The 20,135-nt window shown below is 40.0% G+C and overlaps 1 protein-coding gene across 2 annotated transcripts; it reads right to left on the bottom strand.

Annotated features, from left to right (window-relative positions):
• Positions 1-260: 260 nt before the first annotated feature.
• Positions 261-851, bottom strand: DUSP21 (dual specificity phosphatase 21). 2 transcript variants are annotated; one of them, XM_070289587.1, is made up of 2 exons: positions 684-851; positions 385-573 (listed from the first exon to the last, which is right to left on the bottom strand). In XM_070289587.1, the coding sequence occupies exons 1-2, from the start codon at positions 849-851 to the stop codon at positions 385-387; spliced, it is 357 nt and encodes a 118-aa protein (XP_070145688.1). The 2 variants fall into 2 exon arrangements, with proteins under 2 accessions (XP_070145687.1, XP_070145688.1); XM_070289586.1 differs by having other exon boundaries at positions 261-851.
• Between the last annotated feature and the right edge of the window lie 19,284 nt (positions 852-20,135).

Genomic DNA, 20,135 nt, shown 5'->3' with positions numbered 1-20,135 from the left:
TACCGGTTCATCTGAGCTGAACACCAGCTTGCCCACCCTCCCCTCTGGCCAGGCCCCAGCAGTCATGACCTGCCACTCACAGGATAAGAAGCATTGCCATCATTTTCCATTTAATGAATTTTATTCTTTAAAGATAAGCACACTAAGATAAGAACTCCAGCCTCCTCCTTCCCCCCTTTTTGCTTGCCCTTCTAGTTTCTTTATCAATAAAAGTTCAATGTTCACCTCAGTCAAGGTTGGTGCAGGATCTGAAGCAGAAGCTAGGAGCTGTCCGGAATGACTCCCATCAGCTTCATCAAACAGATTTCTTTCTCATAGACGTCAGGAATCATTCCCATTGAGGAACTGATCATGTGAACAGTGTTCTTGCTAAACAGCTTGAATTCATAATGGATAAGCTGCTCCCAAAAGCCATTGTTGGGCCGGATGATGGGGCGGCACGACTTGGTCCACATGTGGGCGTCCAGCAGCGACATGGAGTGGTACTTCATTAGGTAGGCGAGGCAGAAGGTGGCGGAGCGGCTCACCCCGGCAGCACAGTGCAGCAACGTTCGGCCTTGCTTCATCTCCACGCTGTGGATGTGATCTGCAACAAAGTCAAAAAACTCGTAGAGGCGCGAGTTGGGAGCATCCGCCAGCGGCAGTTTTACGTACTGGATGTCTTCGAAGAACATGTCGGTCGCCTCCACCGACACACTGATGACGGTGGTGATGTGGTTGGTAGACAGCATGGCTTTGTCCTTGGCTGCCACAGCGTTGCTGAGGAAGAGACTCTTGGTTATCTGGGAGAGGCCATGGGCCGCAGGCTGCCGGACAGCCTGAATTCGAAACGGACACAGAGGCGTTGTCATCGAGGCGGTGGCACAGCGGTCTCTGCGGTGTCCCAGAAGCGAGTTCAGGAAGCAACAGCTCTGTGATGTCTCTGGAGAGGTTCTGGGCGACAGTATGCTGGTAACCCACTGGTCACTCTCCTTCTTCACTCCGCCCCCCCCCCCATTCCCCTTCCCCACCCCACCTCCCGTCCCTCGAGGGCGTCACAATTCCCCATGGCCCTTCCCATTGGTTCCCATGGCAATGCCAGCTTGCAACAGGGAGGACTTGGTCGCAGAGCCAGATCTTCAGAGAAACCCCAGATCTCTCTTTTTAAACTTTCTTCATAGTTACTTGTTTTCAGAGCCGAAATTCTTTTTTTTTTTTTTTTTAGAGCCGAAATTCTTATGTCTCAATGTTTTAATGTTCTGTTACCAGATATCTCTTTTATGTTTCAATTATTGGACCACTCTGTACACAGTGTCTATTTTATTAGTGTTGAAGAACAGGGTTTACCCTTGTTCTGCAAAGTAACAGTATCATATTTCACATTGGGGCACAGCATTTGGCTCCTGTGATATGCTAATCTCTATAAAACTGCAGCGAGGTAGGGGTTTCCACTGGCCTTGGTGACCTGGCCTGATACTTCTTTGTTGATTGTAGCCATAGAATTATGCTCCTGCTCTCAACACATCAGGACTGTTTATTATAAGGGAACATTGCTGATACATAGCCCTTTATGGTGAAGTTGGCCTGTGGTGAACAGTTGTGACTAATTTAGCTATGTCACTGTCTATTTGTGCATACGGCCCGAATGATTTACCACTTGATTCTGCTTTATTACCTGAAACAACAGCTCAAATTATCTTGTCTACATTATCCCAAAAGAATGCCCACCTGCTTTGTAAACAGCACGTCATTTTGACCACTACTGATGGTCTCTTCCCAGTAATGTTAAAAATTCTGGAGTGAGTCAATGCTATGTCATAACTGGGCCAAAAATAGATTTTTTAAAATGCTCCCTGAGATTTGCATTTCCTCTCATCTAAGATTTTTGTAGGATTTGAAGATTTGAAACAACTATAACCTAAAACTAACAAATTATTTCATAGAGCAGCTCTGAGATCCATTACTTCCCCATCATTCCTTATCATTTTGGGTTATGTGCAAAGTTTGCTCCTTAAACTTTAAAAATGTTATAAAATTATTGGGGGAGGGGGGCTCCCCTGGTGGCTCAGTAGTAAAGAATCTTCCTATAGGAGACCTGGGTTCGATCTCTGGGTTGGGAAGTTCCCCTGGAGAAGGAAATGGCAACCCACTCCAGTATTCTTGCTTGGAGAATTCCATGGAGAGGGGAGCCTGGCGGGCTACAGTCCATGGGAGTTGCAAAAGAATCGACTTAGCAACTAAACAACAACAACAACAAAATTAGAGGACTTCCCTGGTGGTCCAGTGGTCAAGACCCTGCCTTTCCAATGCAGAAGGCGCGGGTTTGATCACTGGTAAGGGAAATAAGATTCCACATGCAGTGTAGCCAAAAGATATATATTTTTTAATGTAGTAAAATTAACCAAAAGAATTTCATACACTATTCTCAAAGACAAGTGTGGCTCATATTAGATTCATGTATTTTTCCAGCCAATATTCTGTGATGCCCTTTCATCTGAGGGATATTGGATATCTTCAAACTCCACTGTAGATCTTTTCTTGGATGGATGAGAAGATGATGTTTCCTCCTCTTAAGTTTGGAAACTGATCACTTTCAAATTTCTACTTACTTTTACTTTTTCTTATTATTTAGGAGAAAAAAAAAATGTACAAGGGACTCGCTTAAGAACATACTCTCTACCTGACACTGGGAAAAGACCCTGAGTGTCAAGAATCAGTTAACATTCCGATTTCTCTATTCAGTAGTTGAGGCCCCTTCCTTTTTAATCTAAGCCTGCCTTTCTAATCTCATTCATTCATTTACTCACTAAATTTTTCTTAAGAATCTATTATGTGCTAGGCATTTTCACTTTTATAAATCTTCAGTTCTGACCAAACAAATCAAATGTTCTTGGTAATTGCAACATACGCATTCCTGCTTTCTTACCTTTGCTCATGCCATTCCTCTTGCTTGAGAAAACGTTCTCACTCCTGCCTGTTTACTGAATCCTTTCCAGGCCTCAAGAATGAGCTTGATTAATTTAAAAAAAATCAGCTGAGCATCCAATCTGTGTCAGGTACAGTTCTAGCGTTGTGTAGATCCAACACAGCACACCCAGGCTCAGATATCAAAGAACTTATAGTTTAGTCTGAGAGATACATAATCATGAAAGAGTCTAGAAGAGAGGATGATTCATTGTTTTATGTGTGTGTCTGCTGAGGCTAGGGGGTGGTTGGTGAGGGGGGAGGATATCACGAAAGGCTTCACAGAAAACATGACCTGGAACAAAGCTTTTTTTGTTCATTTGTTTGCTTTTCTTATTTATTATTTATTCTGTTCACGTTTTTGTTTTGAAAAATTTCAAACCTACAGCAAGGGTGCAGAATAGAATATGAGCGCCCGTTCACCCTTCACCTATAATTTCTCTATTGTTAACACTCTGCCATCACATTTCCAAACACACATATTTATCTGTTTGCTTGCTTTCTTTTTGCTGAGGCATTGCTAACTGCAGATAGAGCAACACTTTAGCCCTTTCAGCACGTCCTAAGAACAAGGACACCCTCCTCCACAACCAGAATATAATGACTATATTCAGGAAATTTAACATTGACCTGATACTATTATCTAAAATATAACCCATATTCAAAATTCACCAGTCCTCCCAATAATGTTATTTGGAGCTGTTTTATTTTCCCTTTGATTCAGAATGGAAACAAGGACCACACTGCATTTAGCTGTCATGCTTCTTGAGCACTATTTAATTTGGAACTGTTTCTGAGCCTTTTGTTTTGCTTTGGTTTTTCCTGGCCGCTGATATTTTTCAAGAGTTCAGGCCAGTTTTGCAGAACATCTTTCCATTTGGAAGTGTTTGATCATTCCTTCAGGATTAGATGCAAGGGAACTGTTTTTCACAAGAATAGTACCAGATTGTGTCATTCTCAGTACGTCTCATTGGGAGCAATATGATGTCTGTTTGTCCCATTAATGATGATGATAAAGTTGATCACCTGGTTAAAGTGGCATTAGTTAGGTTTCTACATTGTTGTTGTTTTTCAGTTGCTAAGTCTTGTCTGACTCTTTGCGACTCCATGGACTGCAGCCCACCAGGCTTCCCTGTCCTTCACTATCTCCTGGAGCTTGCTCAAACTCACGTCCATTGAGTCGATGATGCCATCCATTCTACATTGTAAAGGTAGCTTTTCCTTTTTGTAATGAATAAAGAATAAGTAAAGGTGGTACTTTGAGTTTCTGGGAATATCTTTGGATTAGGACTTGAAGGATGAGTAGAAGTTTTCCAGGCAGACAAGAAGGGGGAAAAGGAAGTCGCAAAGGCATAAGGGTGTCAGGAAGGCAGAGAACAACTCAGGATTACTGGAATAGACAGAGCAAGGCAGAAATGATAGGTGGAATGGCTATAGGAGTGGCAACAGAGATCACAGAGGGCCTGTGCTTCCTCACTTGGGCTTCATCCTGGTGGCACTTTGGAGTATTTTATGCAGAGAAATGGCATAACAGAATTAATTTTAGGATACTCACTTCAGCTATGTAGGTGAATCTGTGGATCAGAAGGTACAGTGGGGAGAAAGGCAGCACTTGAGGGAGTGAGAGCTATTGCAATAGTCTAGATGAGCGATGGCACATCCATTACAGACTCTTTTCTGCCATGGAAGCTGGATCAAATCCAAATAGAATTTACCTCCTCAGATGTACACATGGCCCAGGCCACATAAGAGAATGGAATATCAAACTTTCTGTGGGTCAGTGTCTGGAGAGTTTGGGAGTGGGGTAGACAGTGAAGGCAAGAGGCTGAGGATGTAGGTAATATATTTATATTGAGGAGTGGTGGTGATTTAGTTGTTAAGTTGTGTCTGACCCCATAGACTGTAACCCACCAGACTCCTCTGTCCATGGGATTTCCCAGGCAAGAATACTGGAGTGTGTTGCCATTTACTTCTCCAGGGGATCTTCCAACCCAGGGATCAAACCCAGGTCTCCCACTTTGCAGGTAGTCTCTTGCACTGCAGTTGGATTCTTTACTGACTGATCTACCAGGGAAGCCCTGAAGGGTAGTGGTGGTAAGAAAACCTAAAAGAATATGGGATGAGGACACGGGGGAGCTAGTAGCTAAAAGGAGTTGCATGTTATGTTATCCGTGGACAGATAGGATAGGTAGTCTTGAACAGAAGACTCTAAGGCAGAGGTGGGAGTTGCCTTCCCTGAGTACCAAGAGTTGTATATTAATTCCATCTCCCCATGGGGCAGAGTCAGTTATATCACTGTATACAGCCCAGCAGCAAGCCAGCTTCCTAGGACTTGTTGCTGGGCTCAGTCTGGTCCTTAGTTTACGGATGCTGAAGGGAGACGGATGGATATGAATGTGGAATTCTTCAAATTACACTCTCCAGTCCAGAATACAGCTATTATGAGAAAGAGATTGTGACTTATTTGTTAGGTGAAAAAAACTAGTTTATAAAAAGTTGTACTTTTTTTGTAAAGGTGAAATATATACATATGTATATTCATCATATATATGTATCTTTATAGATATATATCACATGTATATTAAATAGCTATTAATGAGTACTGTTTGTGGAAATACTAGGTATCAAAAGCTGCCCTAGGTATATATAGAGTAAGAATTTCACAAATGTCAGATACTACTTGGTACTATATTTGAGTGGTGGGATTAAAGGCAATTCTTTTCTTTTTGTGTTTGTCTATATTTTCAAATTTTCTAAAATAATTTGTGATATCTTCATAATTAGAAAAAATCAAAATGTATTTAGACATCATCAACAAATATCCTTTTTTTTGCCTAAAAATTTAGCAAAGTTGAAAAACTAGTAATACTTCATGGTGACAGAATTCAGAGAAATAAGCGCTTTCCTACATCACCAGGGTCAGAGATGAGGGAAAGACAATGGCCAAACCACGTGGTGGGGAAGATGCAGAGCAAATAAAACTCTGACACTACTGGTAACAGGGAAAGGTGGCACCACCAGTTTGGAGACCAGTCCAGTAAAGTTGAAGATGCACATAGCCTATGCCCCAGCAATTCCAGCCCAGGTAAAGACTCTTGCTCATAAATGCTAGAAGATGTAAACAAAAATATTTATTGCAATGTTGTTTATAGTAGTGAAGAAATGGAGACAATGTAAATGTCTACGAAGAAGCAAATGAAAATTTGAGGGCACAGTCATACCATACAAACAGCTATGAAAACAAATGAACTATAGCTACATGTGTAAACCTGGATAAGTCTCGAAAGTATAATGTTGTACAGAAAGAACAAGAGGCAGGAAAAAATGTGCAACAAGAAATTTAAAAACAAGTAGAATAGTACTATACATTGTTTACACTTGCCTGTACCTATACATGCATATATATATATATATATGTTAAAAACCCACAAGCAACTGAGAAACACCAAGAACAGTGATTCCTCACGGAAAGAATTGGATCTGGGTGTGTGAGATAGGGTGTTTCAATATGTCTTAATATTTTATTTTCTTAAGATAATAAATCTGAAGCAAACATGACAAAATGTTAAGGTCTGACAAACTGGATGTTGGGTACGCAGGTATTTATTATCATATCCAGCAGACTTTAGGATTGCTTGAAGTATTTCACAATAAAAATGAATGGGCGAAAGTGCACATGTGCTTGGAACTAGTAATTTCCCGGCTGGTAATTTACTTATGTCTTCTAAGGAAGTCCTCACAAATGTGTTCAGAGATTTACCTACCAATATGTTCATTGTAAGTATTATTTACAATATAAAAAGCTGGAAAAAAACCTAATCTAGGAATAAGGGCTTGTGTAACTAGATTATGAAATCTTGGTAAGGTAGAATATAATGTGGCTCTTAAAATGACTACCTAGAAAAATATTTATTGTCTTGGAGAAATTTCATACTATCTTGTTAATAGAAAATGCTATAAAACAGTTCCATCTCAATAAAGCTAAGTAATACTTTTTATCTCTGTATATGGATTCATAAATAGAGTGAAGCAAATAAGAGATACACCAAAATGTCTACAATCATTATCCCTGAGCAGTGTTATTGCAGATGCTTTTTATTTTTGGGGATGTCCCAAATATGTATATGATAGATATGTAATAGTTTTATAATTTGAAAAATTATATAGTTTTAAAAGAGACTAATAAAATGGTTTTGATGAGACGTAATATGAAATCGGACAAAAAAGGCAGCAGCTGCAGGATGAAGAACAGACAAAATCAAGAGTGATTTAGAAGGTATAAGTGACAAAATTTTCTAGCAGACTAAGAAGGGAGTGGGGGAAGGGAGGAACATCATGGTGACCTGCTGCTTTCTGACTTGGGCAGCTGAGCAGCAAAAGAAATCTTTCCCTGAAGTAGGAAATGCTTCAAAAAGATCAGATTTTGCCTGAAAGATGAGCAAGAAGTTTGGAACAGGATGAGATTGACAGGCTGCAGGACTAGCATTCACAGTTGGGGACTCCTATCCTGGATTCGTTCTTTCCTGTCTATTCCTCAAACAAAAGCCATCATGTTCAGGTACTTTCCCCTTTGTACATAACCATATGCTTCAGGGGAAACTGCCCCCTTTTCCAGTTTCTAGAGTGGCAAGGAATGGATTCTGATCATTCTAAGCCAGTCACGCCAATCCATTCCTCTTGTCAGTGACTGTTTTAGGGATGGGCAACTTACCAAACTCTGGCAAATGATAAGCTAGTGGAACCAAGCACTTCAGTTTGGGACTTGAACCCACAAGGCCAGGACTTGAACCCAACCAAAACTCTGATTGGGATTTGAACTTATGGCCTTTTAATTCGAATCATTTGCCTGGACTTAGAGAGGTTCATGTTGTTTATCTCTCAGTGCTGAAGGAATTCAGTGAGAGGCAAAGTGATAGGCAAGAAGTAGATTTATTAATATAGGACACTTGTGAGGGATACAAGCAGGCTGGCAAGGGGGCTCTGCCCCAAGAATTAAGTGGCCACATTTTTATAATCAAAGAAAGGTGAAGGGAGGGGAGAAGACCACTTTCTTCCTTATTCTTTGAGTAGACACCAGGCTTACATCACTAACTCCTCCTTGGCATCAGGCAGGAGAGTGTTTGACCCTGTAAGGTCAAACTAGAACTGTTATGGTGCTTATTCAAATTAGCAGGAGGGTGGTAACATGCTAAAATATTTTAAATTATTTCAGGTTCTAGTAAAATGAGGGTCTCCTACGTTGAATTGTCACCTTTCCCTTATACTCCTGTCCTTGGTTTTAAGGATCATTGTCTTGCTGGACTTGACCAGTAGAATGCAGTTCTCATTTTTTCACTTAATGGCTTGGGCCATATCTTGTGCTTTTATTGGTGACTTTATGGTTAAACATTGTTGTTGTTGTTGAGTGCTAAGTCTTGTCTGACTCATGGACTATAGCCAGGCTCCACCCCATGGACTGTAGCCCACCAGGCTTCTCTGTCTTATCTTTTCTTGTCCCAGACAAGAAAACTGGAGTGGGCTGCCAAGCTCCTCCTCCAGGGGAGCTTCCCGACCTCGGGATCAAACTCGGGTCTCCTGTACTGTAGGCAGATTATTTAGCATCTGAGCCACCAATTAGCAGAAGCCTACTGGAAAGGTTTCCTGGCCGCTAAGGAAGAGACAATAGTACTAGACATGGCTTTTCCTCCTCAGGATGGCTCGTTTCTAGATGTCATACCCAGATCTCAGCAGTTATCTTACAGCCTTGTGGGAAAGCAGCCTGAGGGCAAAGCCAGCATCCAGAAGATGCATTTTGAGTCAGAATTTTCTATCACTAACAGTATTCATCTAAAATAATATAGATAATACTGTGGAGGTGTCCATGAGTAGAGCAAAACCTTTTAAGAGGGAAAACTTGCTTGAGGTTCTCAGTGGCAGAATCTGGATACTACTGAAAACCTCAGGCAAGTTATTTGGTTGATTTAAATTGTCTTAAAATCATAAGTGTAGTATAAAATATTTTATGAGCTATGAACAAAGCTAGTGGAAGTGATGGAATTCCAGTGGAGCTATTTCAAATCCTGAAGGATGATGCTGTGAAAGTGCTGCACTCAATATGCCAGCAAATTTGGAAAACTCAGCAGTGGCCACAGGACTGGAAAAAGTCAGTTTTCATTCCAATCCCAAAGAAAGGCAATGCCAAAGAATGCTCAAACCAGCGCACAATTGCACTCATCTCACACACTAGTAAAGTAATGCTCAAAATTCTCCAAGCCAGGCTTTAGCAATACCTGAACCATGAACCTCCAGATGTTCAAGCTGGTTTTAGAAAAAGCGGAGGAACCAGAGATCAAATTGCCAATTTTGATCAATTGCTCCCTTCCACTCATTCACCAAACCTATTCCTTTATTCAGAGGTAACTGCTGAGAATAATAGTTACTGAACACAGGTTCATGTGCCTACAGACAGTGAGGCCAAATAAACCTAAATGTGGGAGTTTGGAGCAGAGGAAGGGTTATTGCAAAGCCAAGCAAGGAGAATGAGTGGTTTACGCTCAAAATCCTTGAACTCCCTGATGGTTTGGGGGGAGTTAGGGTGAGGGCTGCAGGATGTATGACTTTCCTCTGATTGGTAGGTGATGACGTAACAGTGTGGTGCTCCAGAAATCTTGTTCTCAGCCTGAAGTTACCATCTTTCACCTGGGTAGGGACCTTAGTTCCTGTAGAAGAACTCAAAGATACTCTTACATATACTCCTTGAGCGGGAACCAGGATGCTGCTTTAAAAAGCTGCACTATTGTTTCCTGACTGCTCCTTCTTTGTTTCTGCATTCTCTTACTTTCCTGATGAGCAACTGTTTGAATCTGCACTTTGGAACTCTGGAGAGGTCTGGAGGTTGAAAGAAGACTATTTCCTACAAACAAGAAACAGAGGACATAAAAAGAATTTGTAGCCAGGAAAGCCCCACAGGTTCCTGCTCAGTTTCAGTATAATGAGTTTTCTTTCAGATCTTTTATTGGGTCAGACAATAAAGAATCTGCCTTCAATGCAGGAGACCCAGGTTCAATCCCTGGGTTGGGAAGATCCCCTGGAGAAGGGAATGGCAACCCACTCCAGTATTCCTGCCTGGAGAATTCCATGGACAGAGCAGCCTGACGGGCTCCAGTCCATGGGGTCGCAAAGAGTCAGACACAACTGAGCGACTTTCACTTTCAGGCATTGATTTCTGAGAAAGAGACTTCTCATGTGAGCAATTCAGTGCAGCATGCTCTGATGAGTTGTTTTGGAACATCCTCCAGGATACTTCAGGATGAGTTGTAGTACCAGAAATTTATTTGTTTAAGGATGAATAATATAGGACAGCAAGGAGATCAGACCAGTCAAACTTAAGGGAAATCAACTCTGAATACTGGTTTGAAGGACTGATGCTGAAACTGAAGCTCCAGTATTTTGTTCATCTGATGTGAGCATTGGAAAAGTCCCTGATGCTGGGAAAGGTGGAGGGCAGAAGGAGAAGAGGACATCAGAGGATGAGAAGCCTGGATGGCATCACATGCAATGGACATGAACTTGGGCAAACTTTGGAAGACGGTGAGGGACAGAAAAGCCTGGCGTGCTGCAGACCATAGGGTCACAAAGAGTCGGACACAACTGGATGACTGAACAACAACAATAACAACAATATAGGAGTAATGCCAGGGAAATTGAGGAGTAACTTATTTATATAATTACACTCTATGTATTAGTCCACAATTTTTCTCACTTGACAATATATCTTGGGTATCTTTTTTTTTGTTGACCTTATTCTTTTCAACTGAAAAAAAATGCACAACCTAAAAGTTGAAAATTATGTTTTATTCAGTGGATTTCCGAGGATTTCAAGTCTAGGAGACAGCTTCTCAGATAGCTCTAGAAAAAAACTGCTCTAAAGAGGTAAGGGAGGAGCCAAGATATATAGGAGTTTTGTACAAAAACCAGGTAGTCAGAACATCAAAAGATTACTGTAATTAAAGAAAACCAAACATCTCAAATTAATGGATACAGTGCTTTTCTATGTAGGAAGAGGCAAAAGTCTGGGACCATTGAAATTGTTCCTTTGATATGTACCTCAGCTATCTGGGGCCAGTATCCTGTGTTTTCCTATTCTAAGTCTGCTCAGGGTGTATCATGGGGGAGTGGATGCAGTGGCTGATTGCTTGATGGAGGGCATCCTGCCTCCATCCTGAGTTTCCTCAGGGCTCATGATGGAGGTAGTGTAGTGGCTATAATGTGATGGCTTGATAGCTGTAACATCCTTTGTTTACTGATATGACAGGCAACATTTTTCTTTTTTTCTTTCACTTTTTTTTTTCTTTTTAATAACAGAGTCCTAATCACTGGACCACCAGGAAATTCCAGACAGGCAACATTTTTCATTCACACTTTTTAAAGGCTGTGTGGTTTTCCACAGTATGATTGCATCATATACTATTTAACCATTACCACCTTGATAGATGTTTCAAATGTGTAGATGTTCACAATATGTCACCTCAAGTGTGCCACTTTGGCATATTGATTATTTTGAATTAGAGGTTGGGCTCCAAAATCACTGCTGATGGTGAGTGCAGCCATGAAATTAAAAGACGCTTGCTCCCTGGAAGAAAAGTCATGACCAACCTAGACAGCATATTAAAAAGCAGAGACATTACCTTGCCAGTAAAGGTCCATCTAGTCAAAGCTTGTTTTTCCAGTAGTCATGTATGGATGTGAGAGTTGAACTGTAAAGAAAGCTGAGAGCTGAAGAACTGATGCTTTTGAACTGTGGTGTTGGAGAAGACTCTTGAGAGTCCCTTGGACTGCAAGGAGATGCAACCAATCCATTCTGAAGGAGATCAGTCCTGAATATTCATGGAAGGACTGATGCTGTAGTGAAACTCCAATACTTTGGCCACCTGAAGCGAAGAACTGACTCATTTGAAAACACCCTGATGCTGGGAATGATTGAAGGCATGAGGAGAAGGGGATGACAAAGGATGAGATGGTTGGATGGCATCACCGACTGGATGGACATGAGTTTGAGTAAGCTCCGGGAGTTGATGATGGACAAGAAAGCCTGGCATGATGCAGTCCATGGGGTTGCAAAGAGTTGGACACAACTGAGCAACTGAACTGAACTGATCTGAAGAAGCAGGGTTTCCCTGGTGGCTCAGATGGTAAAGAATCTGCCTGCAATGCAGGAGACCTGGGTTCGATCCCTGGGTTGGGAAGATCCCCTGGAGGAGGGCATGTCAACCCACTCCAGTATTCTTGCCTGGAGAATCTCCAAGGACAGAAGGATCTGGCAGGCTATAGTCCATGGGGTAGCAAAGAGTCAGACACGACTGAGCGACTAAGCACAAGCACAAGGAACAGCTGATACAAGAACATTCTGACCCTGTTTTGTCCCTCAGACAGCAGGAGATAAATCTCCCATGTGAAAAATACCCTCCTTGTACCAGGAGGGTAGACAGCATCCTTATCCCTGTCACCAGAGATAGGGAATTTAAGGCAAAAGACTAAATAAATAAACCTGGTTTCTACTTCACCGTAGTATTACTCTTACTTTCACTTCACTTTCACTTCACTTGTACATTTTTTCTAGTATTCTATTGACAACCTACAAAAACTCTTAATAAGGGTTTCAGATTTTGTCTGTTAAACAAAAATTCTCCTGATCTTTTGTTCCTGTTTTTCACCTTTGTTTTTAGGAGCTTTTGCTATGTGTAAACTTAAAATTGTTATGTTGTTTAATGTGAATCTTTCCCTTTGAAGCTTCCGGGTTTTTGCTTGCCTTGGGAAGACTTTACAACACCAAAATTTAAACAAATGTTATCTTTTATTTACTTCCAGTATTTCATAGTTTTATTTTTTATATTAATTTTTTTTCTTAAAAGGCCTTTTTATTATGGAAAATCTGAAAATACTGTGCTTTTATAACTAACAATAAGAAATATATATTTGGTCTTCATCCCTGTTTCTGGCAGTGAGCTCTTAAAATCCTTGGAATTTCCTAAATAGTAAGAGTGATAAAGGTATAATGGGTGACTTTTGTTATTCATATAAGCACACCTGAGTTTATGTTAATGACTTGGCTTTTGAAAAGCCCCTAGGTAACCTAAGGAGGGGAGCTGGTTGCCAGGGGAACCAACCTAAAGATTGAAAGTGAAAGTGTTAGTAACTCCGTCGTGTCCTACTCTTTGTGACCCCATGGAACCCACCAGGCTCCTCTGTCCATGGCATTCTCCAGGTAAGAACCCTGGAGTGGGTTGCCATTCCCTTTTCCAGGGGATCTTCCTGACCCAGGGATCAAATCAGGGTCTCTCACATTGCAGGCAGATTTTTTACTGTCTGAGCTACCAGGGACGACAACCTAAAGACTGAGGGTTGTAATTTTTGGCCTCCCCATCATCACCTCTGGGGAGGGGAGAGGGGTTGGAGGTGAAACTAATTACCAGTGGCCATTGATTTAATGAACTGTTCTTATGTAATAAAGCCTCCATAAAAATCCAAAAGGATGGGTTTCCAGGTTGGTGAACACGTGGAGATTCAGGGTTAGTGGTGAGCTCAGAGAGGGCATGGAAGCTTCTGGGCCCTTTTCCCATATCTTGCCATATGCTTCTCTTCTATCTGGTTGCTCTTAAGTTATAGCCTTTTTATAATAAACTTGTAATAGATTAAGTAACTCAAATGTTTCTTTGATTTCTGTGAGCCGCGCTGGTGAATTAATTAAACCCAAGGAGTGGGTGGTGGGAACCTCTGATTTATAGTCAGATCGTCAGAAACACAGGAGAAAGCCTGGACTTGTGATTTTGGAAATTCTCTCTGCAGCTCCCTCATACCAATCTCATTAACTTACTCACAGATAAGTGTTGATAAGTTTCCTTTTAGATCTTTGCCAGACATTTATACACACGCATTTTACCAAAAATAGAGATGTGAAATAAAATTCATATTTTATGGCAAGACAAAAAAAATTTTTATTTTAAGAGATTGTTCTCTGCCTTTTGACCTCTTCTTTCCCCAGATGGTGTGTTGTTTATCTGCATTTAGTGTCAACCAAACCTCTCTCATGGGCAGGAATACCTGCTGAACCATGAAGAGCAACATTCTTCTAGCATCAACAAGACAACTCCTTAAAAGATAACATTCCTTCTTGATCTCATAAGGGGTCACATGACTCATCACGATGATGATGCTTAGATCTGGATTATGTAAACTGCCAAGAATATGTCATTTGATGTACAGCCCTCTGCCTCAAAAAACTTGTATAACTGGGCCTTGACTTCTAAAGTGCAGAACATTTTTCAGAGCTTTCTGAGGTGTTCTTCCCATGTTATAATGCTCAAATTTGGTTTGAATAAAATTTCCCATTTCTTTCTCTGATCTACTGATTAATTTTTCATTGATGTGGTGGTGGTTGGTGGCTTAGTCACTAAGTCATGTCCAACTCTTGCGACCCCATGGACTGTAGCCTGTCAGGCTCCTCTGTCCGTGGGATTCTCAGCAAGACTACTGGAGGGGGGTGCCATTTCCTTCTCCAGGGGATGGATCTTCCTGACCCAGGGATCGAACCTGCGTCTCCTGTGTCTCTCATGCATTGCAGGCAGATTCTTTACCCACTGAGCCATCGTAAATAAACTGAAGGCAGGTTATAGGATATTATTTGTTAAGCAAGCTAGTAAATAGTATCTGATGATCCCCTTGGTTTCATATCAAAGGAAAATGTTTTACTTTTCTTCAGAATGTGTAATCCTTAGATGAATAATACCTCAGCTGGTAAAGAATCCACCTGCAATGCAGGACACCCTGGTTCAATTCCCGGATAAGGAAGATCCCCTGGAAAAGGGATAGGCTACCCATTCCAGTATTCTTGGGCTTCTTTGGTAGCTCAGCTGGTAAAGAATCCGCCTGCAAGGTGGGAGACCTAGGTTTGATCCCTGGGTTGGGAAGATCCCCTGGAGAAGGGAACAGCTACCTACTCCAGTATTCTGGCCGGGAGAATTCCATAGACTGTATAGTCCATGGGGTCTCAAAGAGTCGGACATGACTGAGCAACTTTCACTTTACAATATATCCAAAACACTATTCTTTTAGCATGTAATTAATGTAAGAAATCATTGAGATATCTTACGTTTACCAAATCTTTGAAATCTAGTATGTATTTTAGACTTGCAGCTTATTTCAAGTCAGATGTTAAATTTTCATTGGAAATACTTGATTTCTGTTTTTAGATGTTGTGAAGTTTAGAGCTGACAAAGTAGCTTCCCATATTCAAGTTGTTCTAAACATTCTTAAAAATTTCCAATAACTGGACTGAGTGGCTATTTTTAAATTTGAATTGGGCTAAGTTAAGTTAAATTAACATAAAAAAAAATCAGTCTCAGGAATTCCCTGGCGGTCCAGTGGTTAAGGCTCCATGCTTCCATGGCAGGGGACATGGGTTGGATCCCTGGACACAGGAAATAAGATCCTACATGCTGCCAAAAATAAATACAATACAATAAAATTAATGGACCTGGAGGTGCTAAGAACACCGAGGGAGTTCTTTAGAGGTGGGGCGATCAGCCCCTAAAAAAAAAAGTCTATCTCTTATTTCTATATTTCAAGTGCTCAGTAACTGTGTGTGGTTAGTGGCCACTGTTCTGGAAACCTAGTTTTAAAAATCGCTATTTCTTTATTTTTCATTTTTAGGTGTAAACAGCTCTTTCCACGAGGGAGGACAGAGAAGTTGGAAGGACAAAAATCAAAGGCATGCATTTAGGTTTCCTTTTTTGGTTCTGTAATCAAAATTTTACATTTAAATTACTTGATAATTTATTTCTTTCTATAGTAAAATAGAACTGAAAAACATTTTAATGTTCAGTGTGATTTGATAACCAAATTTATGCTACGTACTAGGTATGTAGAACTAATAGAACTTGTAAGAAGGCTTGGCAGATTGTAATTTTCCAGAGAAGATGGTATACTCACAAATGTTGGTAGAAAGAAAAGGTGCCTTTCATTAGATTGCTGGTGGGACTTCTCTGGTGGTCCAATCGTTGACTTCGCGCTTTCACTACAAAGGGCATGGGGTTGATCCCTGGTTGGAGAACAAAGATCCCATGTGCTGCATGGTATGGCCAAGACGGGAAAAACCAGAATGCTGGCAATCTGGGGAGATGGTGAACTCAGCATCTCCCCTTTCTCTTGAGACAATTAATCCCATTCTCTTGAGACAAGTTCTTGGAATTATGCTAGCCACAGAGTCAGTACAGCTCAAGATGGAGCAGCTTATATCATGGCTACAGTCTGGTTATCATGCAGATAGGTGTGCATTTCCTCTGGTGGCAGTTACAGTGTCTGTAAAACAACTCAAGAATGGACATCAGACACAGAATGTGACTCTGTCATCCTCACTGTTAACTGCTTGGTTTTATACTTGGGGATGGGCTATTACTGCAATGTTCTGCTCTGTTCCAAAGAGATAACGTGGGCAGGGCAGCTGTTCCAGAGGCAGTCACCATCTGATTGCAACTCAATGGCAGACTTAAGACTAGAACCTCCCAAATAAGCCCTGACCCATGGAAACCATGTGAGGTAAAAATGACTGTTCTTGTTGAAAGCCTCCAAGTTTGGGGTGATATGCTAGTATCAACAATAGAAACCAGAGCACAAGGTGTTACTCGTTTTCTCTGGGACATTTTGGCAACTCCATGTCTGGAACTCAGTTTCTTATTCTGAGTGATATCTAAGGTTCCTTGCAGTGCTAACATTCTCTTTTATTATATCCAATTTGTGCCTCATTTTGACTATTTCTGAAGCTAAGTTCTGAGCGTAGCCAACTGAGTCTTATACAATTTTTAAAAAAATTCATCGCCATAATTTTTAAATCCTAAATCAGTTAGACCTTATATTTGCAAAGCATTTTCAACTTTTCAAATCCCCTGTATGTGCATTATTTCATTTAATTCTCCCAACGGACCTATGAGATAAGCAAGATGAGTATTAAAAAGTGAAAAATTGAAAAACAGGAAGGTTTCCTATATATCAGATACTTGAATAACAGACTGGAAAAATTGAAAGGATCCTGAATGATAATTCCTTTCAAAGATAGGGAGATTGAGGTGTGGAGATTTTAAATGACTTGTCTACATTCAAATAGGTAATGGAAAATTAGAATTAAAACTAAAATCTTCTGATCTTGGTTTAACTCATTAAAATTGCACTCAATTTTGTTTTAGATTAATGCCCTGATTATGTCCAAATTTATTTTACCCTGAGACATGCTAAGTTGTATGGAGCCTGACAGAAGCCTGCTGTTCTTATGTTAATAGAAAATTTTCTCTTCTTCCTTATTTGTCTTTAAAACTTTGGTTGGTATCTAAAACATTTCATGAAAGTGTTTCATTTCAGTGTTAACTCAGACACAAGTGATGATAATTATGTTCCAAAGTTTAGAAAATTATGCACAAATTATCAATTAAGCAAATGCTTCAACAGTTATATGCCTCATCAAGAGAAATTATGCAAACTCTAGGAAGAATGACAATTTTACACAAGATGTTTTTATTTATTACATTTCCTAAGTGGTTGTGGATAATTTCCAATAACTTTATCAAAATATCACACCATTTACATTCCAGATGAAATTTTGTGATCAGAAATTTTCTCAAATGTGTTATAAATGTAAGACCCCTCTGTCAGTCTTAGGCATACATGTGAAGTATGAAAAGTTTGTCAAACTTAATATATTGTAAACTCACGTTTCCTACACATCTGCTTTCTCTTCAGTGTTCATTGCATTGGCTAACACTATGATTATGTGCCTACTTACTTGAATTAAAAACCTTGTAATTCATTCTAGATCTTTCTTCCATTACCATATCTAGTATGTCAGCAAGTCCCGTTGACTCTATCTACAAAATATTTCCTGAATCTGTCTTCTCCATTTCCTTTCTAGTTGAAGTTCATATTCAGGCAGCAGTAAAACAATATAATAATCTTTTTTTTTTAAATTTTTGTCTTTGCTCACATTCATTTTTTATTTTTATTTTTTAAATGCTGCACAGCACCATTTTCATTTCATTTATTTCTTGATTTTTGTTTGCTGTTATTTTATTTACTTAAAAAGAGAAGGAACGTTTGTGGCCTTTTTTTGTTTTGTTTTTCTGTATACCGTCTTAAGCTTCCTAAATTTGTGATATGTAAGCAAGCTGAAGGGTAAAGGGGATTTTGCAAAATCTCTTGAGGGAAAGGAAAGGTTGCCTTGTTAAGCATGTCCTTTGGTAGGTGATCAACTGCTTGTGCAATTACTTTTCACTTTTAATTACTTGAGCTTAAGGCCTTAATTAAATTTGGAGGTTCTCTTCTTAGAGCAGCTCATACTGACAGAGGTGCACTCACTGAATGATGTCACAGCAGTCACAACAATGTTATTTATTTATATATTTATTTGAGCTGCACAAGTTGGCTTGTAGGACCTTAGTTCCCTGACCAGGTATTGAACTCATGCCCCCTTGCAGTGCAAGTGCAGAGTCCTAACCATTGGAGCACCAGGGGAATTCCCAATACAATTAAAAGACTGGGGACAAGTGTTTAAAATATAGTTCTCTTACCACTATGAAGAACAGTATGGAAGTTCCTTAAAGAAACAAACAAACAAAAAAGAACCACCATACGATTTGGCAACCCCACTCCTGGGCATATATCCAGACAAAACTATAATTCAAAAAGATACATGTCCATAGCAACACTATTCAGAATAGCCAAACTATGGAAACAACCTAAATGTCCATCAACAGATGAATAAAGAAAAAGTGATATGTATATATACACACACAATGGAATACTACTCAGCCATCAAAAAGAATGAAATAATGCCATTAGCAGCAACATGGGTGGACCTAGAGATTACAATTCTAAGTGAAGTAAGTCAGACAGAGAAAGACAAATACCATATGATATCACATATGCAGAATCTTAACGAATGATACAAATGAACTTATTTACAAAACAGAAACAGACTCACAGACTTAGGAAACCAATTTACAGTTACCAAAGAAGAAAGGTCAGGGACAGATAAATTAGGAGTTTGGGATTAACATATATATACTGTGTGTGCATGCGCTCTCATTTGTGTCTGACTCTTTGCAACCCCATGGACTGTAGCCTGCCAGGCTCTTATGTTAATGGAATTTTCCAGGCAAGAATACTGGAGCGGGTTGCCATTTCCTTCTCCATATACATACTACTACATATAAAATAGATAAACAAGAAGGACCTACTGTACAGCACAGGGAACTATATTCAATATCTTGTAATAACCTCTAATAGAAAAGAATCTGAAAAAAAAATGGATACATGTATATGTAACACTGAATCACTTTGCTGTACACCTGAACTAGCATAATATCGTAAATCAACTATAATCCAATATAAAATAAAAATTAAATTAAAAAATAAAAGAATAAAATACAGTTACTTGAATTTGCTTGGGGCCTTTGCTCCATTCTATTCAAGTTAATAAAATAAACTTTTATTGAGCATCTACTCTGTGTTAGATAACCTGCTAGATTCTGGAGGGTACAAAGATGATTATGAAACATGGTACAGGCCTTTAAGAGGACAGATACCAAGACAAATAATTACAATACAGTTAAAAGCAGAGCAGAAAAGTGTCCATGGTATAGACATAGTATATCTAGAGAGAGTTTACAAGGAAGTGGCTTCAGAACAGTTTTGGTGATTACTAGACAGACCAGTGCCAGAAAAGTTGTAGACGAGGGAACAACTTGTGAAAAATTCTAGAATTGGCTTCCTGTTAAGATGCACATGATATATCCTCGCTAGTTTAAATTTGTAACATCAATAAACATGACATAAAAGTGAAAAAGGCAAAACACAAAGCCAGACTTAAAAGCAAGATAAACAACTGCTTGGACAGAAAATGAACAGAGATAGAAAATGATGGGGTAGGGAATTCCCTGGAGGTCCAGTGGTTAGGACTCGGTGCATTCACTGCTGAGGTCCCAGGTTCAACACCTTGGTTGAGGAACTAAGATTCCACAAGTCCCGAGGTGGGGCCAAAAGAAAGAAAATGAGGTTGTCATAAAGCCTTAGGTTTGGGAAGTTCTGAGTCTTAAAGCCGATAGTGGTTCTGCAGTGTCAGTTTATTTCAATTTAGTTCAGTCGCTCAGTTGTGTCCAACTCTTTGCAAC

This window comes from Ovis canadensis, chromosome X, assembly GCF_042477335.2.
Source record: "Ovis canadensis isolate MfBH-ARS-UI-01 breed Bighorn chromosome X, ARS-UI_OviCan_v2, whole genome shotgun sequence".
NCBI lineage: Eukaryota > Metazoa > Chordata > Mammalia > Artiodactyla > Bovidae > Ovis > Ovis canadensis.
Note: the sequence above shows the minus strand (reverse complement) of the source record. Positions and strands in the feature narration are given on the sequence as shown.

Bases quoted from the DNA above. Each gene is read 5' to 3' on its own strand.
- DUSP21 (XM_070289586.1), bottom strand. From the start codon at position 851: ATGACAACGCCTCTGTGTCCGTTTCGAATTCAGGCTGTCCGGCAGCCT.